A 19,350-nucleotide genomic window follows, 5' to 3' on the forward strand; every position below is an offset into this window, starting at 1 on the left:
TGTTTCATTCTTTTACTGTACAAAAACCTACACTAGACCTTCTTGATTTAGATGGATTTAAGCTTGAACTACCCCTTGATGGCATAAAGTTTTCAACTTTGCGAAAGTTAAGATTCTCCAAATTCATATTTGGATGATCAATTCGAGCCTGCTTTATGTACAAACTGCAGGTGTTTAGAGGATGTAATTTTAAATTATTGTTACGGATTCGCCAGTTTCCATATTGCAGGAACTTTACCGAAACTGAAGAGCGTTCGGCTGCTCGGTGGTCCTCCTGAATTGCAGATGGTTGATATTGTGGCACCAAATCTTGAAAACCTATTCATTCATAGCGATGAGGGGAATCTACAAGTAATTAAAATAACCTGTTGCAAATCCTTGAAAAGCTTGAGGCTCGATGAAGTGAAAGTCACTGACGAAGGGTTACGAGACCTTCTTCTCAATCAACCCAACCTTGAATACTTGTACTTATCTAGTTGCTTAAATTTGAAGACGATCAAGATCTCGAGTGACCGGCTTGAGTATCTTGAACTATCATCCTGCTTCTATTTGATTGATGTTGAATTGGATACTCCTAATTTAACAAGCTTCAGTTATACTTGTGGTGATCAATTGCCAACACTCAAACTCGTGAAGGCATCAGTTTTACTAACTAGAAGTTAAAACTCAGCTTGTTCCCGAGGGAAATACGTGATTGTCATTGGTATCCTATGCTCATGAAATTTCTTGAAAAGTTCAAGTAGTCAAAGACTATTGAGTTAACATGCGAGAGCAATGCGATAGTTATACCAAAATACATGAGAAAAAACATGGTTCCTCCACTCAATGGTACTACTGATAGCCTGCATATAAAATTTAAAGGTTTGAATAATTACTCACTTGTGGACGTTGTTGATAGTTTGCGTTGGATTTCTCCTCAGCTCAACACCCTATCTTTTATCCGTGGGTATATGAAACATAGTATCTTAAATTTTATATACGAAGATGCATCAACTGAAGATGAGAAAACTTTTTGGAGTTGTAACTTGAAGGAAGTCAAAATGGAAAACTTTACATGCATGGAGCAACAGGAGTTCAGAAATTATCTTTTCACAAACGAAGATAATTATGCCTACAAATCCAAGACTGTTTTCGGCGTGTCACCCTCACACAGCATTACAAGCATCCATTATTTAACGGATAGGACAAGAGTTTTTCTCAAATTTTGGTATTGGTTCAAATCCTATTGCACACAATTTATTTCCGTACTACTTTATTTTTTTTAGTATATTTGTATTATATTTCAAGAATTATTTTTTTTAGTATATTTGTATTATATTTCAAAAATTAAAGGTTTGCTACCATTACGGATTCAGGTTTTCCCATCTTTTTGGTTACCAGATATCAACTTTCTATTCCCATTGATATTTTAATTTTGACTTAACATTTTCATTTGTATTCAAATTTAAAATAAGTAATTTGCTTGGTATAATTCATATTTTTATTTTATATACATTATAAAGTAGTACAAATTCTAGAAAGAATTAAAATTCCAGATCCAATATGGGACGATGTCCAACACACAAATTAAAAAGAAAAAAGGCTCAAATATGCCATTGAACTATCAGAAATGACTCATTTATGCCATCAGTTAAAAGTTTGGCTCATTCATGCCATCGCCGTTACAAAATCGGCTCATCCATGCCATTAATTTTTAACTGTGATTTTCAAAAACAGCTTTGCCACGTGGACTTTTATTAAAGGTCCACGTCATTAATTAAAATACGAAAAAAGGCTCAAATATGCCATTACACTATCAGAAATGGCTCATTTATGCCATCATTTAAAAGTTCAGTTCATTCATGTCATCGTCGTTATAAAATCGGCTCACCCATGTCATTACTTTTTAATGGTGGGTTTTCAAAAACAATGTACACGATATTAATTAAAATAAATCAATATTAATTTCAAAATATCTTAGACCCATTAAAAACAACCGATTCATTTAACATAACCCGACCCACACCCATTACAGTATTTTTTTCCTACAACTATTTTTCTAATTAGAAAAAATAGTGATTAATGTATATCCTTTGGCTATTTCTAGTTGATTCTAAATCATTATAAATGCTAAGCTTAACAGAAACCTCAAAAATTCTAGCCTACAGTAACTGATTAGTTTTAATTCCAATGACTCCAATATATACTCCGAAGTTGCAAGAAAATAAACCAATGAACGATTAGGGCAAGTAAGAAAAAGAAAGAGGCGTACCAATAGAACTTCTCCATTCTCCCATCACGAATTAAGGGAGTATACATTATTAAAAAACTCATTTCCAAATAACGAATTAAAAGAAGTCTGTTATCCCAATTATCCCGCCATGCATATGGAATAACTTCTCCCATCACGAATTAGTGGAGCACACATTGTTGAAAAATCATTTTCAAATAACGGCTTAAAAGAAGTCTTCTATTCCAATTATCCCTCCATGTATATGGGATAAATTCTCCCATTATTATGGTATAAATGCTGGAACAAATAATCGTGATACTAACTTGATACAAGTGCGATCATGTAGATGAACTTATGAGGATGTGTATTGAATTCTTCCATATGTGTGTGCAAGAGAAGTGGAATTAAGGGCTTAAAACATATCAAAACAGCCACTAATTCACACTAGAGGGGCACCTAATCTCTAAGGGGCATTTTGGACTTTTTGCCTTCTATTTTTAATACACTATATACGAAACATTTTAGGGTTACTTTACTTAGTTTTTTGATATTGAAGATTGTATAAAACACTTGAAAAAAACAAGTTCTCTCTACCATAGAGACTTAGCTGAAACTAGGAAACAACTAAGGTGTGGAATCACTTTTGTTGTTTGTTTGCTTGGATCGTTGGGTGTTAGACGAATTGAGGTCCTCTCTTGTATCCACCGCATAGTGTAGGTGTTTTTACTATCTTTATCAAGGGTCTTTGTGCTTGAATACACTTAGGTTCTTGGTCTTTGTAGTAGTGTATGTCACACTCTCTATCATTTCCTTTGTTGTAATCTTGTAGTCGTGTGGCGTATTTGTTTCTTTTGTAACCTGTGTGTTGTTCTTGTTCTTCATCTTGATGTAATTAACATAGTTTGTTATGGTCTATTTTTAGGTGTTAAACACCACAATACATTGTGTTTTTGTTGAAACTGAGAGTGGTCATCAAAAGGGTCCACGGTTCTTTCAACTTGTGGATTGATTTTGGTGTTGTTTGTGTGTTCCTTGTCGATCTTGTATCATTTGGTATCAGGTCAAGGTTTGATTTTGTTCCAACGAAATCAATCTTGGGATTGTTATCTTGAAAATCCAAAAAAAAAGTGAAAAAAAAAAGTTATTGTTCACGTTATTAGGATTTTTCTAAAAAAAACTTGATTTTTGTGTGTTTCTAGTGTTAGATCCTTATTTCCTAACACCATTAGAGTCTAGAAATTGAAAATCCCAATAAAAAAGAAGTGTTAAAATCAAATATCTCAAAAAAAATACTAAACCCGTTTTTGACCCTTGGTCAAATTTTGAGTTTTTGATTCTGTGTTTTTATTGTCTTTTAGTGTTAAATTTGTGTTCTATAACACTATAAGAGTATAGAGTTCGAATTTGAGCTAAATTGGAGGTAATTTGAGTCATCCGCTATTGTTGAGCTTGAGTTTGAAGAAACTTGAAGGGTTATTTTCGAACCCGAGGCTTCAAATGCTCAAATAATGGATAATAATGCCATCAATCTCATTTTGGCTCGCCTTGAAACTATGTCCCGAGATGTGGCTAGGTTGAATGTGAGTCTTGAGAAATTAGATACAGATGTGGCATCAATGAGTGGGAGATTAGAACGTGTGGAAAGTCAAAGGAGTCGACCTTTCACCCCTCAAAATATTTCCCCAACCATTACTCCCAAGGCCTTGCACCAAATGAACAACAAGTCACCAAGCCAACCACCAAATGTTTCCCAAAATCGTGAGTATGATAGAGCAACCCTCCCTCCACTTTACCAAGTCCAACATGACGGATTTGGAATCCAAATTCCACCAAACCCGAACCCTCCACTTATTCAAAAACCTCACTTTCCAATCCAAACTCCATTGAACCAAAAGGCCTTACTATCCTCTAAATCCAAATCCACCAAACCGTTTTGAGGATTATGGTAGGGAGAAACAACATAGGGGTTATGGTGATGCTTACTTAAGGGAAGAAGAGGAAAGGGGTAGGCAAGGTAATTTAGGCAGAGAAGTGAGGGGTGGTAACCAAACCCGAGAGCTTAGCCTCAATTCCATCAAAGTTAGTCTTCCGATCTTCAAGGGTGAGAGTGATCCGGAGGTATCTCTTGCTTGGGAGTCTTCTTGTGATAGGATATTCCAAGTGAATGATCTAACCGAAGAGAAGAAGAGTTGTTATGCAATCGCTCACTTTGAGGGATATGCAAACACTTGGTGGGAGTATGTGAAGAGGTTTGGTGATGTGTTGATTGCTGGGCGGCCACCTCCATGGTTTAGATTGAGGTACCTTATGCGTTAAAGGTACTTACCCGAGGGATACAAACAAGAACTTCTTGCCAAGTTGTACAACTTGAGGTAAGGAAACAAAAGTGTCGTGGCATACTATGACGAGTTTCAACAATTGATGTTAAAGCTTGACCATAGAGGAGAACAAGTGAGCCATGATATTATACGATTCAAAGTCGGGTTGAATAGGGACATAACTTCTCGGATGACCCTCCACAAGTTTGACACGATCGATGGCATTTTCCAAGCGGTCTTGGAAATTGAAAGGGAGCTCTCGGCCTCCGAACCTAAGAATCACCAAGGACCTTCCTCAGAGTGGCACCAATATCAAAAGCATTTATCCAATTCCAACCAAACCGATAACAAGGTTGTACAAACCGAAACCAATGTTTCCCAAAAGTATCCTCCAAGAAACGGAGGTAAACCAAATTCTACTTCTTGTCCTAAGGAATTTCAATGTTTTAAATGTCAAGGGTGGGGGCACAAGGCTAGTGAGTGCCCAAACCAGAGGAATGTAATCCTTAGGGCTAGAAAATTATATTACCTTGGTGAGAAGGTAGGACTTGAATCGAATGAGGGTAGTAAAAAAGCTCAAGATGGAGAGCTTGAGGCCGAGGTGGGAATTGATGAAGGTGGGGAAGATATTTGGCCGGTGGATGGAGAGTGTGTTGTGCCTATGTATATGGCAAGGAGAATCATGCTTAGTGAGATTGTGGAAGAAGAAGTCGAGAGTGAGGAGGGTGGAGAAAAGAAGCCGAGAGTTAGGATTGTAGGGTTTGCCCACAAAGACCCTTTGTTTCCTACTAACCAAGATGCTAGCACTTTGCCTAGCATCCTTTCTTATTATGTGCAGGTTAAAGAACATTTAAGTCCAAGTAGAGAACTTGATGAACTCATGGAACCCTTGGTTGAACATCCTAACCTTGGGATGAACATTGAAAAGATGATTCAAAGAGGAGAGCTTGCGGGTGATGATTGCTTGAATTTGTGGACAAATTCCTCTCAAGATGGAGAGGATGATACAAGTGCGATCACGTAGATAAACTTATGAGGATGTGTATTGAATTCTTCCATGTGTGTGTGCAAGAGAAGTGGAATTAAGGGCTTAAAACATATCAAAACAGCCACTAATTCACACTAGAGGGGCACCTAATCTCTAAGGGGCATTTTGGACTTTTTGCCTTTTATTTGTAATACACTATATAAGAAACATTTTAGGGTTACTTTACTTAGTTTTTGATATTAAAGATTGTATAACACACTTGAAAAAACACAAGTTCTCCCTACCATAGAGACTTGGCTGAAACTAGGAAACAACTTAGGTGTGGAATCACTTTTGTTGTTTGTTTGTTTGGATCGTTGGGTGCTAGATGGATTGAGGTCCTCTCTTGTGTCCATTGCATAGTGTAGGTGTTTCTACTATCTTTATCAAGGGTCTTTGTTCTTGAATACACTTAGGTTCTTGGTTTTTGTAGTAGTGTTTGTCACACTCTGTATCATTTCCTTTGTTGTAATCTTGTAGCCATGCGGTGTATTGTTTCTCTTGTAACCCGTGTGTTGTTCTTGTTCTTCATCTTGATGTTGTTAACATAGTTTGTTGTGGGCTGTTTTTAGGTGTTAAACACCACAATACATTGTGTTTTTGTTGAATCCGAGAGTGGTCATCAAAAGGGTCCACGGTTCTTTCAACTTGTGGACTGATTTTGGTGTTGTTTGTGTGTTCCTTGTCGATCTTGTATCATAACTAATTTCAGATATTTTGTAATTAATATTGATTTCTTTTAATTAATGGCGTGGACTTCTAATAAAAGACCACATGACAAAGCTATTTTTAAAAATCCATTATTAAAAAGTAATGGCATGAGTGAGTTGATTTTATAACGGTGATAGCATGAATGAGCCGAACTTTTAACTGATGGCATAAATGAACCATTTCTAATAGTTCAATGGCATATTTGAGTTTTTTTTCTTATTTAAATTAATGACGTGGACCTCTAATAAAAGGCCACGTGGCAAAGTTGTTTTTGAAAACCACCGTTAAAAAGTAATGGCATGGATGGGCTGGTTTTGTAACAGCGATGGCATGAATGAGCTCAACTTTTAACCGATGACATAAATGAGTCATTTCTGAACATATTTAAGACTTTTCCCAATTAAAAAAATTCTAGTTGATCATCTTTTAGTTTTCATATTTGTGCCCTCGCTTTTGTCACTAATTTAGAAACAATGTTGCTACCTGTCAAGTACTACTGGTTTTTAGGAATGTTAACTTGACTCGTGAGAATTTTATTGCCATGCTTGAACCCTAGCTGTTATGCCAACTTTTCATCTATATGACTTATTCTGGGTTTTATTTTTATGAGAAAAATTGATGTTGAATTGCCAATGGCACTCACTTTCCCTGAAGAAATGAAAATTGATTTCCATAGACATGCATCTTTGTTAGATTTTTCATATGAGAAGTGCATCTCGCTGTTACATTGATGGGAGGTTGACAGATTTTTGTTGTTAGAAACTAACTCATAGTAGGAACTTAAAATTATTGTTATTCAAAATACTGTCCGCATACATAATATACAAATTCATCTGTAAATCCACCACAAGAAGGTACTCTTCTTGGGTGCAGACTTTAATTCTTTGTACTAACCAATATTGCAATAGTAGTACCTAAGATCTAGACCATCAAAAGATCAATCTTCTTCTAACTTAAAACACATTAATCTAACTCGATATTTGCTCGATCCCTTGCTGCTAGCCACCTAGCCTATAGGACCTACAAAAACATCATCATTAGACTCTCCATTCATCTAAAAGAATAACTTACGCACTTCCATAAATCTCCACCATAATGAAAATCTACTTTGGTGATCAAGACTGGGCATGGTGCTTTGTGAGCTTTGCAAGGACACCAACAGCCAAAGAATTTGTATATGTTGTCGGCTCAGTCATGGATGAACTTGAACGACTATCTTCAAAGTTATCATTTCGGTCAGGACCACCAACGATGGCACCTGTTAGCTCATTAGCATTGGGTTTTTCTGGGTTGTACCAGTAAACAAAACTCATGGAGCAGTCCACTACTTTGTTTGGAGACATTTTCGGGACAGAGGCACCTCTATGATGAGCTTGAGTTGGAGGTTTATTCCCAAAACCAACCATGTACGATTTTCCTCTCGGGTTTTGGCCGAGTAGATAGTCCATCTGCAATTTTTAATCATTCATAAGAAACATTGTTCCTTCATTTCACGATGACAGTTTAAAGGTGTGCCCACATACACGGGATGTGAGCTTTTAGAATCTCTTATTCTAGATAAAAACTGTAGTACTCCATAAGATTCCAGTGGCGGAACCAAATATTTTTATATTTGGGGGATCCAAGAAAATGCAAGAATGCAAACTAGATACTCAAATTAAAGCAACTTTTGAACCACCTTTTTGCTACAACAGAAATTCGGGGACTCAACAAGATATATATATATATATATATATATATATATATATATATGTGTGCAAAACAAAAATGTTTTTCCCCATTTGCACAGTACAAATATCCAACGAAGGGGATTCAATTGAACCCTCTCCAATACATGTATCTCTGTCTATGATGTGGTCATATAGTTATACATTCATAAATTACATGCCCCCTAACCCCATCCCTAAAAGAAAAAGAGAAAAGAAGAGTAGTAACTACGACCATTAATAAAATTTGAAACAGCTAGTATAAAATAAAGAGTATTGTCTTATACTCACAGAAATGCATGATCAAGTTTCAATAGTAATAGCTGTAAGTATGAGACGATCGTAAATTCTTATCCTGTGCTGTCCCATTGCTAAGATTAAAATTGTGAGAAGCATCAGAAAAGTGCTACTAATATGAATAAATTCACTACCTGTTGCTTGGCGAAGGCCATGAGGTCACCAGACTTGAACTGTTTATTACCACAGCTAACCATTTGCTTATGCGTGGCTAGATAATCACTATAAACGGTAAAAAGAAAAGCTGTGCCAGTAACATATTGAGAATTGGCTCCATCTCTAAGGTGAATCAGACCCCCTGATAAATTAGACATTTGGCGATTGAACTTTGTTAAACCAGATGAATAGACGAAAGACATGGATCGAGAGTTTATATGCAGAAACGAAGACTTACCTGGAGACATATGAACCTGGTGATAGGGGCTCTGAGGAAGGTTTGAGCAAACAAAACCATCAGCTTGTTTCTTAAAGTTCTCTAAATCTTTCTGCCCTTCAAAATAAAACTAAAATTTGTGGATGACATATCAGCACTTTTTCGACCACAAATTGTGCCAGGATGGTACTTGACAGTTCACATCTATTCAAAGAAAGGATTTTTAATTATTACCTTAGATAGGAGTATTTGAGCTCCAGCATATTTAAGGTCCCAGCTAAATTCAGCTACAGTTGCAGTAGTAGCCTCTTCTGTGATGAATTCTATATATGTTGGTCTCCTAGTTGCTCTATACAGCCATGTTGATGCCCACAATAACTCATCCTACATTTTGCACATTTTAGAAGTTAACTTTCATATGTAACTAATTAACCATCTAAAATGAAAATAATTTAGGGAGTTGATTTCTCATATGGTCCATCTCAGAAAGTCACCCTTCTTCTGGATTCCGACTTTTTCCAACAAAGAAAGTGACTTTTTGAGGTAATAACTATTAGTTGAACGACCATATGAGAAACCGACTCGTAATTAAGTGATACGGATGTTACATGATAGCCAGAAAAGGAGCAATAGAAAGGACATTCCCCGTCATAGGTTCCTTTATGGGTTTTGGCAAACTGAAAAAGCTGAGACACAAACCAAAAAAACACTATGAGCATACATTTAAGACTTTGGCAAAGAAATAAAGATCATACAATGGGGACAGAATTAAAACCAGTTTGGCCTTGTTGAGAAGTTGACGGGAATAGGAACGATTAGTTCCACGAAATACAATGGAAGCAGCAGCCATTGCTGCAGAAGTCTCTGCAGCTATTTCTGTTCCAGGATTATTCTGGTCTATCATTAGTACAGTTCTCGGCGTTTTCATGTTCTCTGGCCTTGTCCAACATTCATGATCTTTCACTGGATCCCCCACCTGGAAAAAAACAATGCACAATTTTAGATCTTGAACACTCAATGGCTACATATTTGTGGAGAAATTTAAACCTACATGACCTATAAGCTTGAGGCAAGGTAAACTGCCCAGTGCCTACATCACACCCCTTGTGGTGCGGCCCTTCCCCTGACGTATGTGAGAATGTGGGATGTTTAGTACACTGGGTAGAGACTAATTTAATTACCTGGACATAGAGGCGATTACGCTTGGAACTGGCTTTCAAGAAATAATCAGTGCCCCATTTGATGGCGGAGCGAACATTTTCCAATTCTCCAGCAGATTGGAGCTGTGAGTGATAAGCAATAGCAGCCCATGCTAAGGTTGTTACAGTGAAGGCCATTGGAAGCCCATATTTCACATTGTCTCCAGCATCATAGTATCCTCCTACAAGGTCCACCTATATATAAAAAGCAAAAAAGAAATTTAGTGCATTACACAATTAATGTCATTGCAAAAATTTACATGTTTTTTTCTTCATCTTTAGCTAATTGGTAGAAATTGTTATTCCTCTGTTCCAATTCATGTGGGGCACTTCTTTTTTGTTCTATCCCCAGCACAATGTCACATTTTCTAGGAACAATTTAACTTTAACGTTCTCATTTTACCATTAATGTAATGACTCATCGCCACACAAATGTCTGAAGTTTATTTTAGACCACATATTTCAAAAGTCGTCGTTTTTTTTTTTTAGGAAAGATCTGTCCTTTCTCAGTATCACCTGAGGTAAGAGGCCGTTGACTTGAATAGAACAAGAACTAGATTCAAATAATTCTGGGGTTCCTCTTCCTAATCGAACTACAAACATGGAAATCGTTGAAAAGAGAACCTACATTAACAGATTTTCCATCTTGAAGGGCAGAATCTCCTCTCCACGAGGGCCTATGTTTAGCAGGAAGTTTTCCTGATCTTTGTGCCTCCAAGAAAATAATGGATTTAGTAAGAGCATCTTGATAATTAAAATCTCCATGTACAACCACAAAATGACCTTGAAATATAACTAACCAGGCAAGAACAATGGTTCTAAATGCCTTAATTACATAATTCATGTTGTTCATGACTAATAAAAGGATTAGGAAAGTAAAGTATGTTATCATTAATTTGGATAAGTAAAGAGAGATAAGGGAACAATAGATATTACCCACTAACTAGGAAGTTAGACAGTAATGGTGTTTGTTTAAGATTATTATTTTATTTTTTTTCCTGTGGTGGAGGCTTTGTGAAATTAGAATGGCGGGAAATAATATCAAAAGTTAGTTATGGACGTTTGGTGCAGAATTTGGTTTTAGATACATGTTTTTTTAGGAAAAAAATTTTGGGTGCATGATTTTTTTTAAAAGAAATTAGTATGTTTTTGCTTGACCCGAAAATCTATTAAAAACACTTTTCTCTACCTTCATAAGGCCTAGAATTGTGTGCACGTCATTCTCCTCAGACGTAAAATTACTCCGGTGATGTTGTAGTATATTTTTTAAGAAAGAATTAGACTAGAGAAATGGAAGACAAGATAGAATCTATAATACTATGCATTTTACAAGGGAATAACACCTAATCTTAATTTTGTCATTTTATTTTAAATTTATTTATATTAACTTGTAACAATATTATAAGAAATTGTTACTCCTTAGAGGTGTTAATTTGACACAATTACATTTCTTCTTATACTTTTACAACCTCAAATAAAACTTCATAGCGTTCTTGAATTTAAATTTACAATACATGCCCCAAATTAATAGAACTGAGTAACATAGACAAGTATGACTAAAAGATAAATCACAATGAACATCAAAAGAATATATTTACCCAATTATATATGCGTTTTTAATCCTTCACTATTGCGAGTAATCAAGCCATTTGAAAATGCTTTTAAGCAACAAAAAGAGCAAAATAAAAGAATAATTTTCCTTAAATTATTTATTACTAGTAATTATCGGCAAATTTAACATTCATAATAATTTCGGGTATTTTAGTGAAATTATTAATTATTGAATTTTGAGGTAGATAGACACAAAAAAGATGTTAATAAAAAAGAAGAAACATCGTCGCCTGAGAGATTCGAACTCTCGCGGGGAAACCCCATGCACTTAGCAGGCGCACGCCTTAACCACTCGGCCAAAGCGACGCTTGTTGATCGACTGACATGAAATATTTTATTCATTCTAATTTACTGTTCACTTTTACTGTTCACTATTTCAAATTTGATTTTCTCGTCACTTTTTATATATCAAGAAAGATAAAGATAGTTGCTTTTTGATGTTTTACCTTCGCAATAATTACTTATTCCCTGTAGCATTTTTCAAAACATCAATTAATATACTTCCTTCGTCCCATTTTACCCGTCTCAAATTTCCTAATTTGTTGTCCTTTTTTACTTATCAAAACAAGATAATTTTTTTCCATGTTTTACCCTTTGCATTAATTATTTTTTCTTTAAATTAAAATGTAAACATTATTTAATAAGAGTACTATGATAAACTAGTCATGTTATTTATTATTTTTCTTAATAGTTGTGTCATCCTAATTTGGGACGGAGGGAGTATATATTATGGTAAATTTTTCATAATAATCATTATTTCATAAAAGGCGTTATAAGTCCAAAGTAGAGAAATATATGAAAGATAAATTTATTTAAATCCCAAAATTCGAAATATACTTATATAAAATTGGGTTAAAGGGAGTACTTTTTATTAGGCTTAATGCAGATTTCCTCTCGAACTTATTAAAGAATTTTCATTACATCTCAACTTGTTAAAAATCATGAAAGACCCTTTATCATCATTTAGGGAAAGTTTTAACAGATACTGAAATAACTTGATAAAGTTGTTGCCACGTGATTATGAGGCAATGAATTTAAGCAGTGGAAACAATTTTTGACATAAACATAAAGTAAGGCTGCAACAACATACCCTTGTGGTCCAGTCTTTTTTCGAACCTCGCACATAACTAAAGTTTTAGTGCACGAAGCTATCCGTTTACAGGTTTACACAAATGTCATATGGACTATAGTGTATATATGAGAGTGTACTGGTTGGGTATAGGGCAGGAGTCCGGCTGTTGGGGAAAAAAAATGAGAAAGTTGTCTCAAAAAGGGAAAATGTTAGATACATTCTATAACATGAGCTATGACATTTTTTTAGTATTTTCTCTAAAATTGTAAATTTTCAATAGGAATAATGGGTAAAATTTTGAAACTGTAATAAATAATAAAGAACAAAGAAGAAATAAAAAACAAAGGAGAAGAGTAGAGAGAGAATAGATGGTGATTCTTATTTTTCTTGAGAGATTCTCTTGATGAGTTCAACTACAATGAAGAAACCCTCTTTATTTATAGGGAGAAACTAACTTGGAGTTTTTAACTTTTTCATAAATATAAATTCACTATATATAGTAAAGTAGACATTCACTATATATGATAATACATTTATAACACTTCCCCTTTAACCTTATGACCTTACAGCTTATATTCCGCATATTTACTGTATGTTTTTCAGTGCTCAGTTATAAATATTAGTCATGAATTAGCTTGTGATTCTTTGGGGTCATGAGCACTGTGTAATGTTTCGGATACCAGATTTAAAGCGTTACAGCAAGCTTTTGTGATGTCCGTAACCAAAGACAAATTTAGAATTTTAAGTCAAAGATGTAGTACAATAATTCTTAATTTTCATTTCCTGACTAACTGTTTTTTGGTTAAACAGAGACTTGTTTTATTAAATATTTTGCAAATATACCACTTCAGACATGCTTACATATATGAGTAAAGTCAATGCATTTTGATCAGCACCACATCTTCTTTGGATGTGATCTAGCTAAATCCCTTTGAAATAAGCTTATTCAGAAGTATAGGGTAGCATCCCCCTACACCTTACCATGTTTGACTTCACCAACTGGCCCCACACTTGGCAGAGAGTCAATAAGCTTTATTTTGACAACACCACTCCTTGGAGCACCTTGTTACCTTTCTGCCTGTGGCACATATGGAAAGTTAGAAATGCAAATTCTTTTCAAAATGTCAAGACTCACCCTTGCTTCAGCATACCTCATGTTGAATCTGTATAATATCACCTCCTGGGTGATGTCAAAGTGACCCCTCCTAAGTCCATCATCAACCTCAGTTGGCACCCCCCTAACCACAACACTTTCAAGCTCAACACTAATGGATCTTGTACTGATAATTCTGGAAAGGATGGGATAGAGGGAGTCATTAGGAATAGCAAGGGTGATTGGATTATGGGTTTCAGTAGAAGTTACATCCATGCTACCAATAACCTCATGGAGCTAATGCTTATGGAGGGTCTAAATCTTGCTCTACAACACAACATCAAACCCCTAGAAGTCTGTGTTGATTCAATGGAAGTTATAAATATGTTACAGCATGGTAACCTTCTTTATGATTCAATTATTAATGTATGCAGGTCCTTACTAGAGAGCTTAGAGAATCCTCTAGTCCACCACACGTTCAGCAAGCAGGATAGAATAGCGTACATGTTGGCTGAGCAAGGCTCGGAAAAAGACCTCTTTGATAGAATTCATGTTTTGGTAACTCCACCGGCTAGTGTAGGAGTAGTTTTTTGGGAAGATTTTAAAGGAAAACGTTCTCCCGTATTGTACCTACTAATAATGTAGCTAGTCCAAGTAGCTTTGTTATTGCGCCTGGTTAGGCCTTGTTTATACAACGATCTTTTTTAATTATCAATGCATCTATCCTTTACCCAAAAAAAAAAAAAGGTTGATGCATTTTTGCCTTTTGATAAAAATGGTTGGAGTTGAATCATTTTGGCCTGATTTCAGACATATTTGCTTGAACATCAGTTATATGTACATGACGTTAGCCAAAAATGGTTTAAACCAGTCAAAAAGGATTGAACTTCAATCATGAGTGAAAGTTAAACTTTGTCATGACTTAACTTTAGACATACTGTATCTAAATGGGTACACCTACATGCAAAAGAATTTTAAAAACCGACACAAGTTAAATGACGGTATCAAAATTGGATATCCGTGGACTTCGGATACCAAAAGAATGGATATTTATTTTGGTTCATTATTCAGTGTCTTTCTTATATATTGATGTCATGTTTCAATTCTGATTACTGATGGAATCCAGTGTACGTTTCAACCTTAAAACCACAAAGAAATTACATGTGTAGTCAGAACTCAGAAACAGTTCCATTTCCCTTCCCCACGAAAATTTGAGAATAATAATTCCAAGAAAATCAACACAACCAAAACTATGGAATCATATGTAGCTATTAGAAAACTAAATCAGTATTCAAATAGTCCAACAACACGTCAATAACCAAACGAAGATCAAATTAAATGATATATTACCCTAAAACAAGAAAACTAAAAACTGTCTAACAGCAGAGCTATCCTTCAAAATTGAACAATAGTTCAGGCTGATTATACCACCTTAAGCAACCAAATTTATTCTAGTCTAATGCTAATAACATCAGAAATAATCATCTAGTTACTGATTCACTTAATAATGTCCCTCTCAAAATCACCCACCAATGCAAAACTCATTCATTTCACGTACTCCAAATCCTGCAAGCCGCGGTTTGAGTTGTGACCTTTGGACTACGAGTCTTTTTAACTGTAACAATTTAAATATACTTTATTGGATCTGAAATTACCACGGCTGCTCCTGATCAACTATCAATTGCTGAAAAACAACTCTGAGATCGAACCAGACCTCCCCTTGTCCTTCTCACCGGACTTACTCTCGGTGAATCCAAGCTCCTTAACATCAACTGCTTCACCGCGGAGATCAACTCCTCTGTGGGATGCAACGGTGGCTTCAGAGCTCTAAACTTCTTGCAAAAACTCATGTGCCTATTCAGAGCTTCCTCTCTCCCAATCCGCCTCTCCGCGGATGCCCTCATGATCTCATCCTTCACTGCCTCGCCACACAGTCCGCATACCCACCTTCCTTCGTTCCTCTCCTTAACTCTCCCTATATACGCCACCGTGCACTCCTCTGTCAATCCACAGCACTCGCATTTCACCAACTCCACTTCATTCATTTTCGCCTTCACTGTCCCCGCGGTAGACTTTGCTTCATTTGTCTCTGCCATTGCTCAATTTACTTGCCTGAAACTACTATATAAACATATTCATATAAACACAATAATCGATTTGAAAATTTGAAATTCAAATCACAGAATGAGCATTAATGAAATAGGTAAAGTTACACCAACTTTCAATTCCTCTTAGTTAATATAGAAGATATTATATATTATACCACCATTAATTATTTCAGCTTCTATATTGGCCTGTAAAGCTAAAAATCAGGCTAGTATTGAAAATTTTGCTGATAAGTAAAGGATCATAGAAGACTCAAATACTCAAAATCAGGTACGTACCTGATTTCTTATTTATTCGGAAAATCAAGAGATTTTCCGAATTATCTTTCTTTTTCCCACTGGTGTTCTGATTCAACAATAGTAACCTCAATGATCAACAGCTTTAATACAACATACATTTCATAGAGCCTTGTTTGGCTCTGTGTCGATGAATTTATCTGCTTTTGATTCTGAATATGGAAATTCACACCTAAAAATTATGGTCAAGCGAACACGAATTTGGTATGTGTGAACAGATCAGAGGAGGAGATTGTGGGAGTTTGATTTTACATGTACAATAGGAATATGATTTAATTTATATGAAATGATAAGTTACGTAATGGATAGAGATTATGGTAATTTTTTAATTAAAAATGGAAACAGACGAAACATAAGTTGTTATTATAATGATGGGGAGAGTTTGTGTAACACAATAAAAGTTGTTCACGTCATTAGTTGGCGGCCGAGTGGTAATATATCGTGTATACAAGCAAATTTATCTGCATCAAATATTTATATTAATTTTTATTAAATTATTCAACCATAATAAGCAATAATGGAGTTAGAACTTTTATCAAGAGACTCAACTTCAATATATAAAAAGGTAAACATACAAAAAAATTAAAGAGGATTCAATATTTTTGTTTATATACATAGAATAATTTAACTCGTATATAAATAGTGTAATTTTTTATAAAATAAAAATCGAATAAACCTGTTGACCCTATTTATCTCCGTCCGGCCCCTAACAAGACGTTAAATTAATTAGATATAAATCTCAGAAAATATTTATATCCATAAAACTAAGGTGTAGTCGTGAATCGTGATAGCGCCTTGAGTTGTACTTGTACATATCGTGTATATATAGACAAAGAACTTGACGATGCTTATCGTTATATATAGGCAGATGGAGTAAAATTAGTCCAAGTTTACGTAACATGTGGTCAATTCATGTAAAGTTTGGCCTTTAAATGAGTGATACAATTAAAGACGTACTCATTCCGTGGAATAATATTTGTCCACGATTAATTTATGATATATTTTTAAAAATCAGTAATAATAATAAACTCAATATATTCTCACCAAGTGAGTTTGGGGAGGGTAAAATGTACACAATCCATACCGCTAACTTCGAAGAAATAGAGAGACTGTTTTCGATAGACCTCTGGCTCAAGATAAGGAATAGCAAACACGCCCGTAATGAAACATGAAACAGAATGGATGACATAATAGAAATAAAAAATAAGACACCCACATAGTAATCTCATACACTCACAAATCAAAAACACCTATCACACCCAAACTTTCTTAACTAGTTGCTCATACCCATGGACATAGTCCTAGGATTACTAACCCAGATACTTCAAAGTTCTCCTAACTACTTGCTACGACTCACTCACGCCTAATATAATGAATTTAATATTTTAAAATTATATATTGAATAATGAATAACATTTATTAATAAGGGTAAATAGGCACAAATAAATAAATAATACATTAATTTTTTAAAATGAACAAATATTATTGGACGATAAAAATAGACGGAAGGAATATTAACTAAATGTTACTGTAATTTGCACCCTCTCTTTGATTTCCTCTCCGGTCTTCTTTCTCTTTTTAATATTTCATGACCTCATCGAACTTTTTTAGTGATTTTTTAATTTTAATCGTTGTGTGAGAGTTTTAAAATTCTCTATTTCCTTTTGGGTTCTCATTTCTATTGAATCCGTGATGGCATTTTATTTTAAAATACTTATTAGAGAATTGTTCTAAAGTATAAAATAAAGAATAACTACTCTCTCTTTTTTCTCTATTTTTGTTCTTATTTATTTTATATTTTATAATACGTTATCAGCACGAGATTCTGTCAAAGGTGAGATTATAAAGCTAATTTCAAGGTTAGTAATTCCTTATATTATCTGTCTTCTGCTACTAATGATATAATTATTGTTAGATTTGAAGAAAAATAATTGGTTTGAAATCATTTATATTTTAAATTTATTCCTCAAGAACAATATTATCAAAAGGGGTGATAATATGTTGGGTTCAAGTCCCATCGATTTATGCCTAAGACGTCTTTATATGGATAAGGCGTTGAGTTTGAATCTCAATACACCATATTGATGATATTAGATGGTTAAGGCAAATAATGGGTATTTGGCGAAACATGCACCATTAATATGTTCCATTCCTTGAATTAAATATGGTAATAATAAATCATATGTATGCTTCAATTTGCTTTTGTAGTAGCTATCATAATTTGATACGCTTAAGGCATGATTATATTTCATTCCTGAAATGAGAATTTCGATTATTATAAATACTGATCTATATCCTGGGCGTGAATGTGATTGTATATACACTCGAGCGTATTTTTAATTATGAAGATATCATAATCCACCTTCAAAAGAGGTGGAATAATTGGAAGATTGAATATCTCCAAGTTACTATGATAAGAAACACGAATGTGAAAAGTTACTCAAATATGACGAAATCACATGCCATAATAAACTAAGAGTTTATTGTTTATTGATACGAAATTCATGCAATAGTAAACCTGACGTTTATTAAAGAATTTTTGCACATGTTATGGTAACTTGGATTACTAATACAAATCATTTAATCTAGGCCTGATCCATCGCCAAGCCCCTTAAGTATGCGCGATCTTTCACTTAAACACCTCAAGCAGACGTCGCTCACTTTTGGCACCTCAAGTAGCCATAAAGTGTGTCATTTTGGCACCTTTTACTGAGTCAGCAAAATAATACTACGTGTGTGTGTTACATGCGCCGATGAGCTAGAAAATGACGAATAAAATGTGGACATGTGTCATTTTTATCCAAATAATTTATAAATAATTAATTTAAATAAAAAAATATCCCCCCGAACCTACCCACCCCACTAGTCTTCTTCTTCAAACACCCCACCCACCCCACCATTCTTCTTCTTCAAATATCCCTCCCCCCACCCGCCACCCCCCACCCCACCCCACCCCACCAGTTTTTTCATCAAATAGGCCACCCACCCCGCCACCCCCACCTCACCAGTCTTCTTTCCCTCTTTATCTTCTTCAAAGACTCCACACCTTCTCCCCACCCCTTCACCCCAGTCATCTTTAATTTTTTTCATCAATTTTGCTTCGATTTTTAATTTTTCTTCACTGATTTTACTTGATTTTTAGATTCAATTTTAATATTTCTTCAGATTTGCTTCATCTATTTTGCTTCAATTTTTAGTTTTTTTAATTGATTTTATTTGATTTCAATTTTTCTTCACAGATTTAGCTTTATTTTTTCATAGATTTTTAATTTTTCTTCACTAATTTTTTTGATTCGATTTTTTTTTATTGATTTTGTTTGATTTCAAAT

At 34.8% G+C, this 19,350-nt stretch overlaps 2 protein-coding genes and 1 non-coding gene across 5 annotated transcripts; all 3 read right to left on the bottom strand.

The window, feature by feature from the left end:
- Positions 1–7,038: 7,038 nt before the first annotated feature.
- On the bottom strand, positions 7,039–10,773 carry LOC107874857 (endoglucanase 16). Its single transcript, XM_016721572.2, has 8 exons — positions 10,472–10,773; positions 9,826–10,038; positions 9,420–9,620; positions 9,253–9,330; positions 8,879–9,028; positions 8,666–8,774; positions 8,406–8,569; positions 7,039–7,716 (listed from the first exon to the last, which is right to left on the bottom strand). The coding sequence occupies exons 1-8, from the start codon at positions 10,733–10,735 to the stop codon at positions 7,384–7,386; spliced, it is 1,512 nt and encodes a 503-aa protein (XP_016577058.2). The 5' UTR covers positions 10,736–10,773; the 3' UTR covers positions 7,039–7,383.
- A 905-nt stretch (positions 10,774–11,678) lies between these two features.
- On the bottom strand, positions 11,679–11,760 carry TRNAS-GCU. The gene has a single exon. It is a non-coding gene; the product is annotated as a tRNA-Ser (tRNA).
- Positions 11,761–14,934: 3,174 nt separating this feature from the next.
- On the bottom strand, positions 14,935–16,423 carry LOC107872853. 3 transcript variants are annotated; one of them, XM_016719493.2, is made up of 2 exons: positions 16,004–16,423; positions 14,935–15,740 (listed from the first exon to the last, which is right to left on the bottom strand). In XM_016719493.2, the coding sequence occupies exon 2, from the start codon at positions 15,713–15,715 to the stop codon at positions 15,290–15,292; it is 426 nt and encodes a 141-aa protein (XP_016574979.1). In that variant the 5' UTR covers positions 15,716–15,740; positions 16,004–16,423; the 3' UTR covers positions 14,935–15,289. The 3 variants fall into 3 exon arrangements, with proteins under 3 accessions (XP_016574979.1, XP_016574980.1, XP_016574981.1); XM_016719494.2 differs by having other exon boundaries at positions 14,935–15,737; positions 16,004–16,352; XM_016719495.2 differs by having other exon boundaries at positions 14,935–15,731; positions 16,004–16,329.
- Positions 16,424–19,350: the final 2,927 nt, after the last annotated feature.

Source organism: Capsicum annuum, chromosome 6 (assembly GCF_002878395.1).
Source record: "Capsicum annuum cultivar UCD-10X-F1 chromosome 6, UCD10Xv1.1, whole genome shotgun sequence".
NCBI classification, from domain to species: domain Eukaryota; kingdom Viridiplantae; phylum Streptophyta; class Magnoliopsida; order Solanales; family Solanaceae; genus Capsicum; species Capsicum annuum.

Excerpts from the sequence above, each read along its gene's own strand:
- LOC107874857 (XM_016721572.2), bottom strand. The coding sequence starts at position 10,735 with ATGATAACATACTTTACTTTCCTAATCCTTTTATTAGTCATGAACAAC. Across the intron at positions 9,331-9,419 it reads TTCTCAACAAGGCCAAACTG|CTTTTTCAGTTTGCCAAAAC; the intron begins GTTTTAATTCTG and ends TTTGTGTCTCAG. Across the intron at positions 7,717-8,405 it reads TGGCCTTCGCCAAGCAACAG|ATGGACTATCTACTCGGCCA; the intron begins GTAGTGAATTTA and ends TAAAAATTGCAG.
- LOC107872853 (XM_016719493.2), bottom strand. The coding sequence starts at position 15,715 with ATGGCAGAGACAAATGAAGCAAAGTCTACCGCGGGGACAGTGAAGGCG.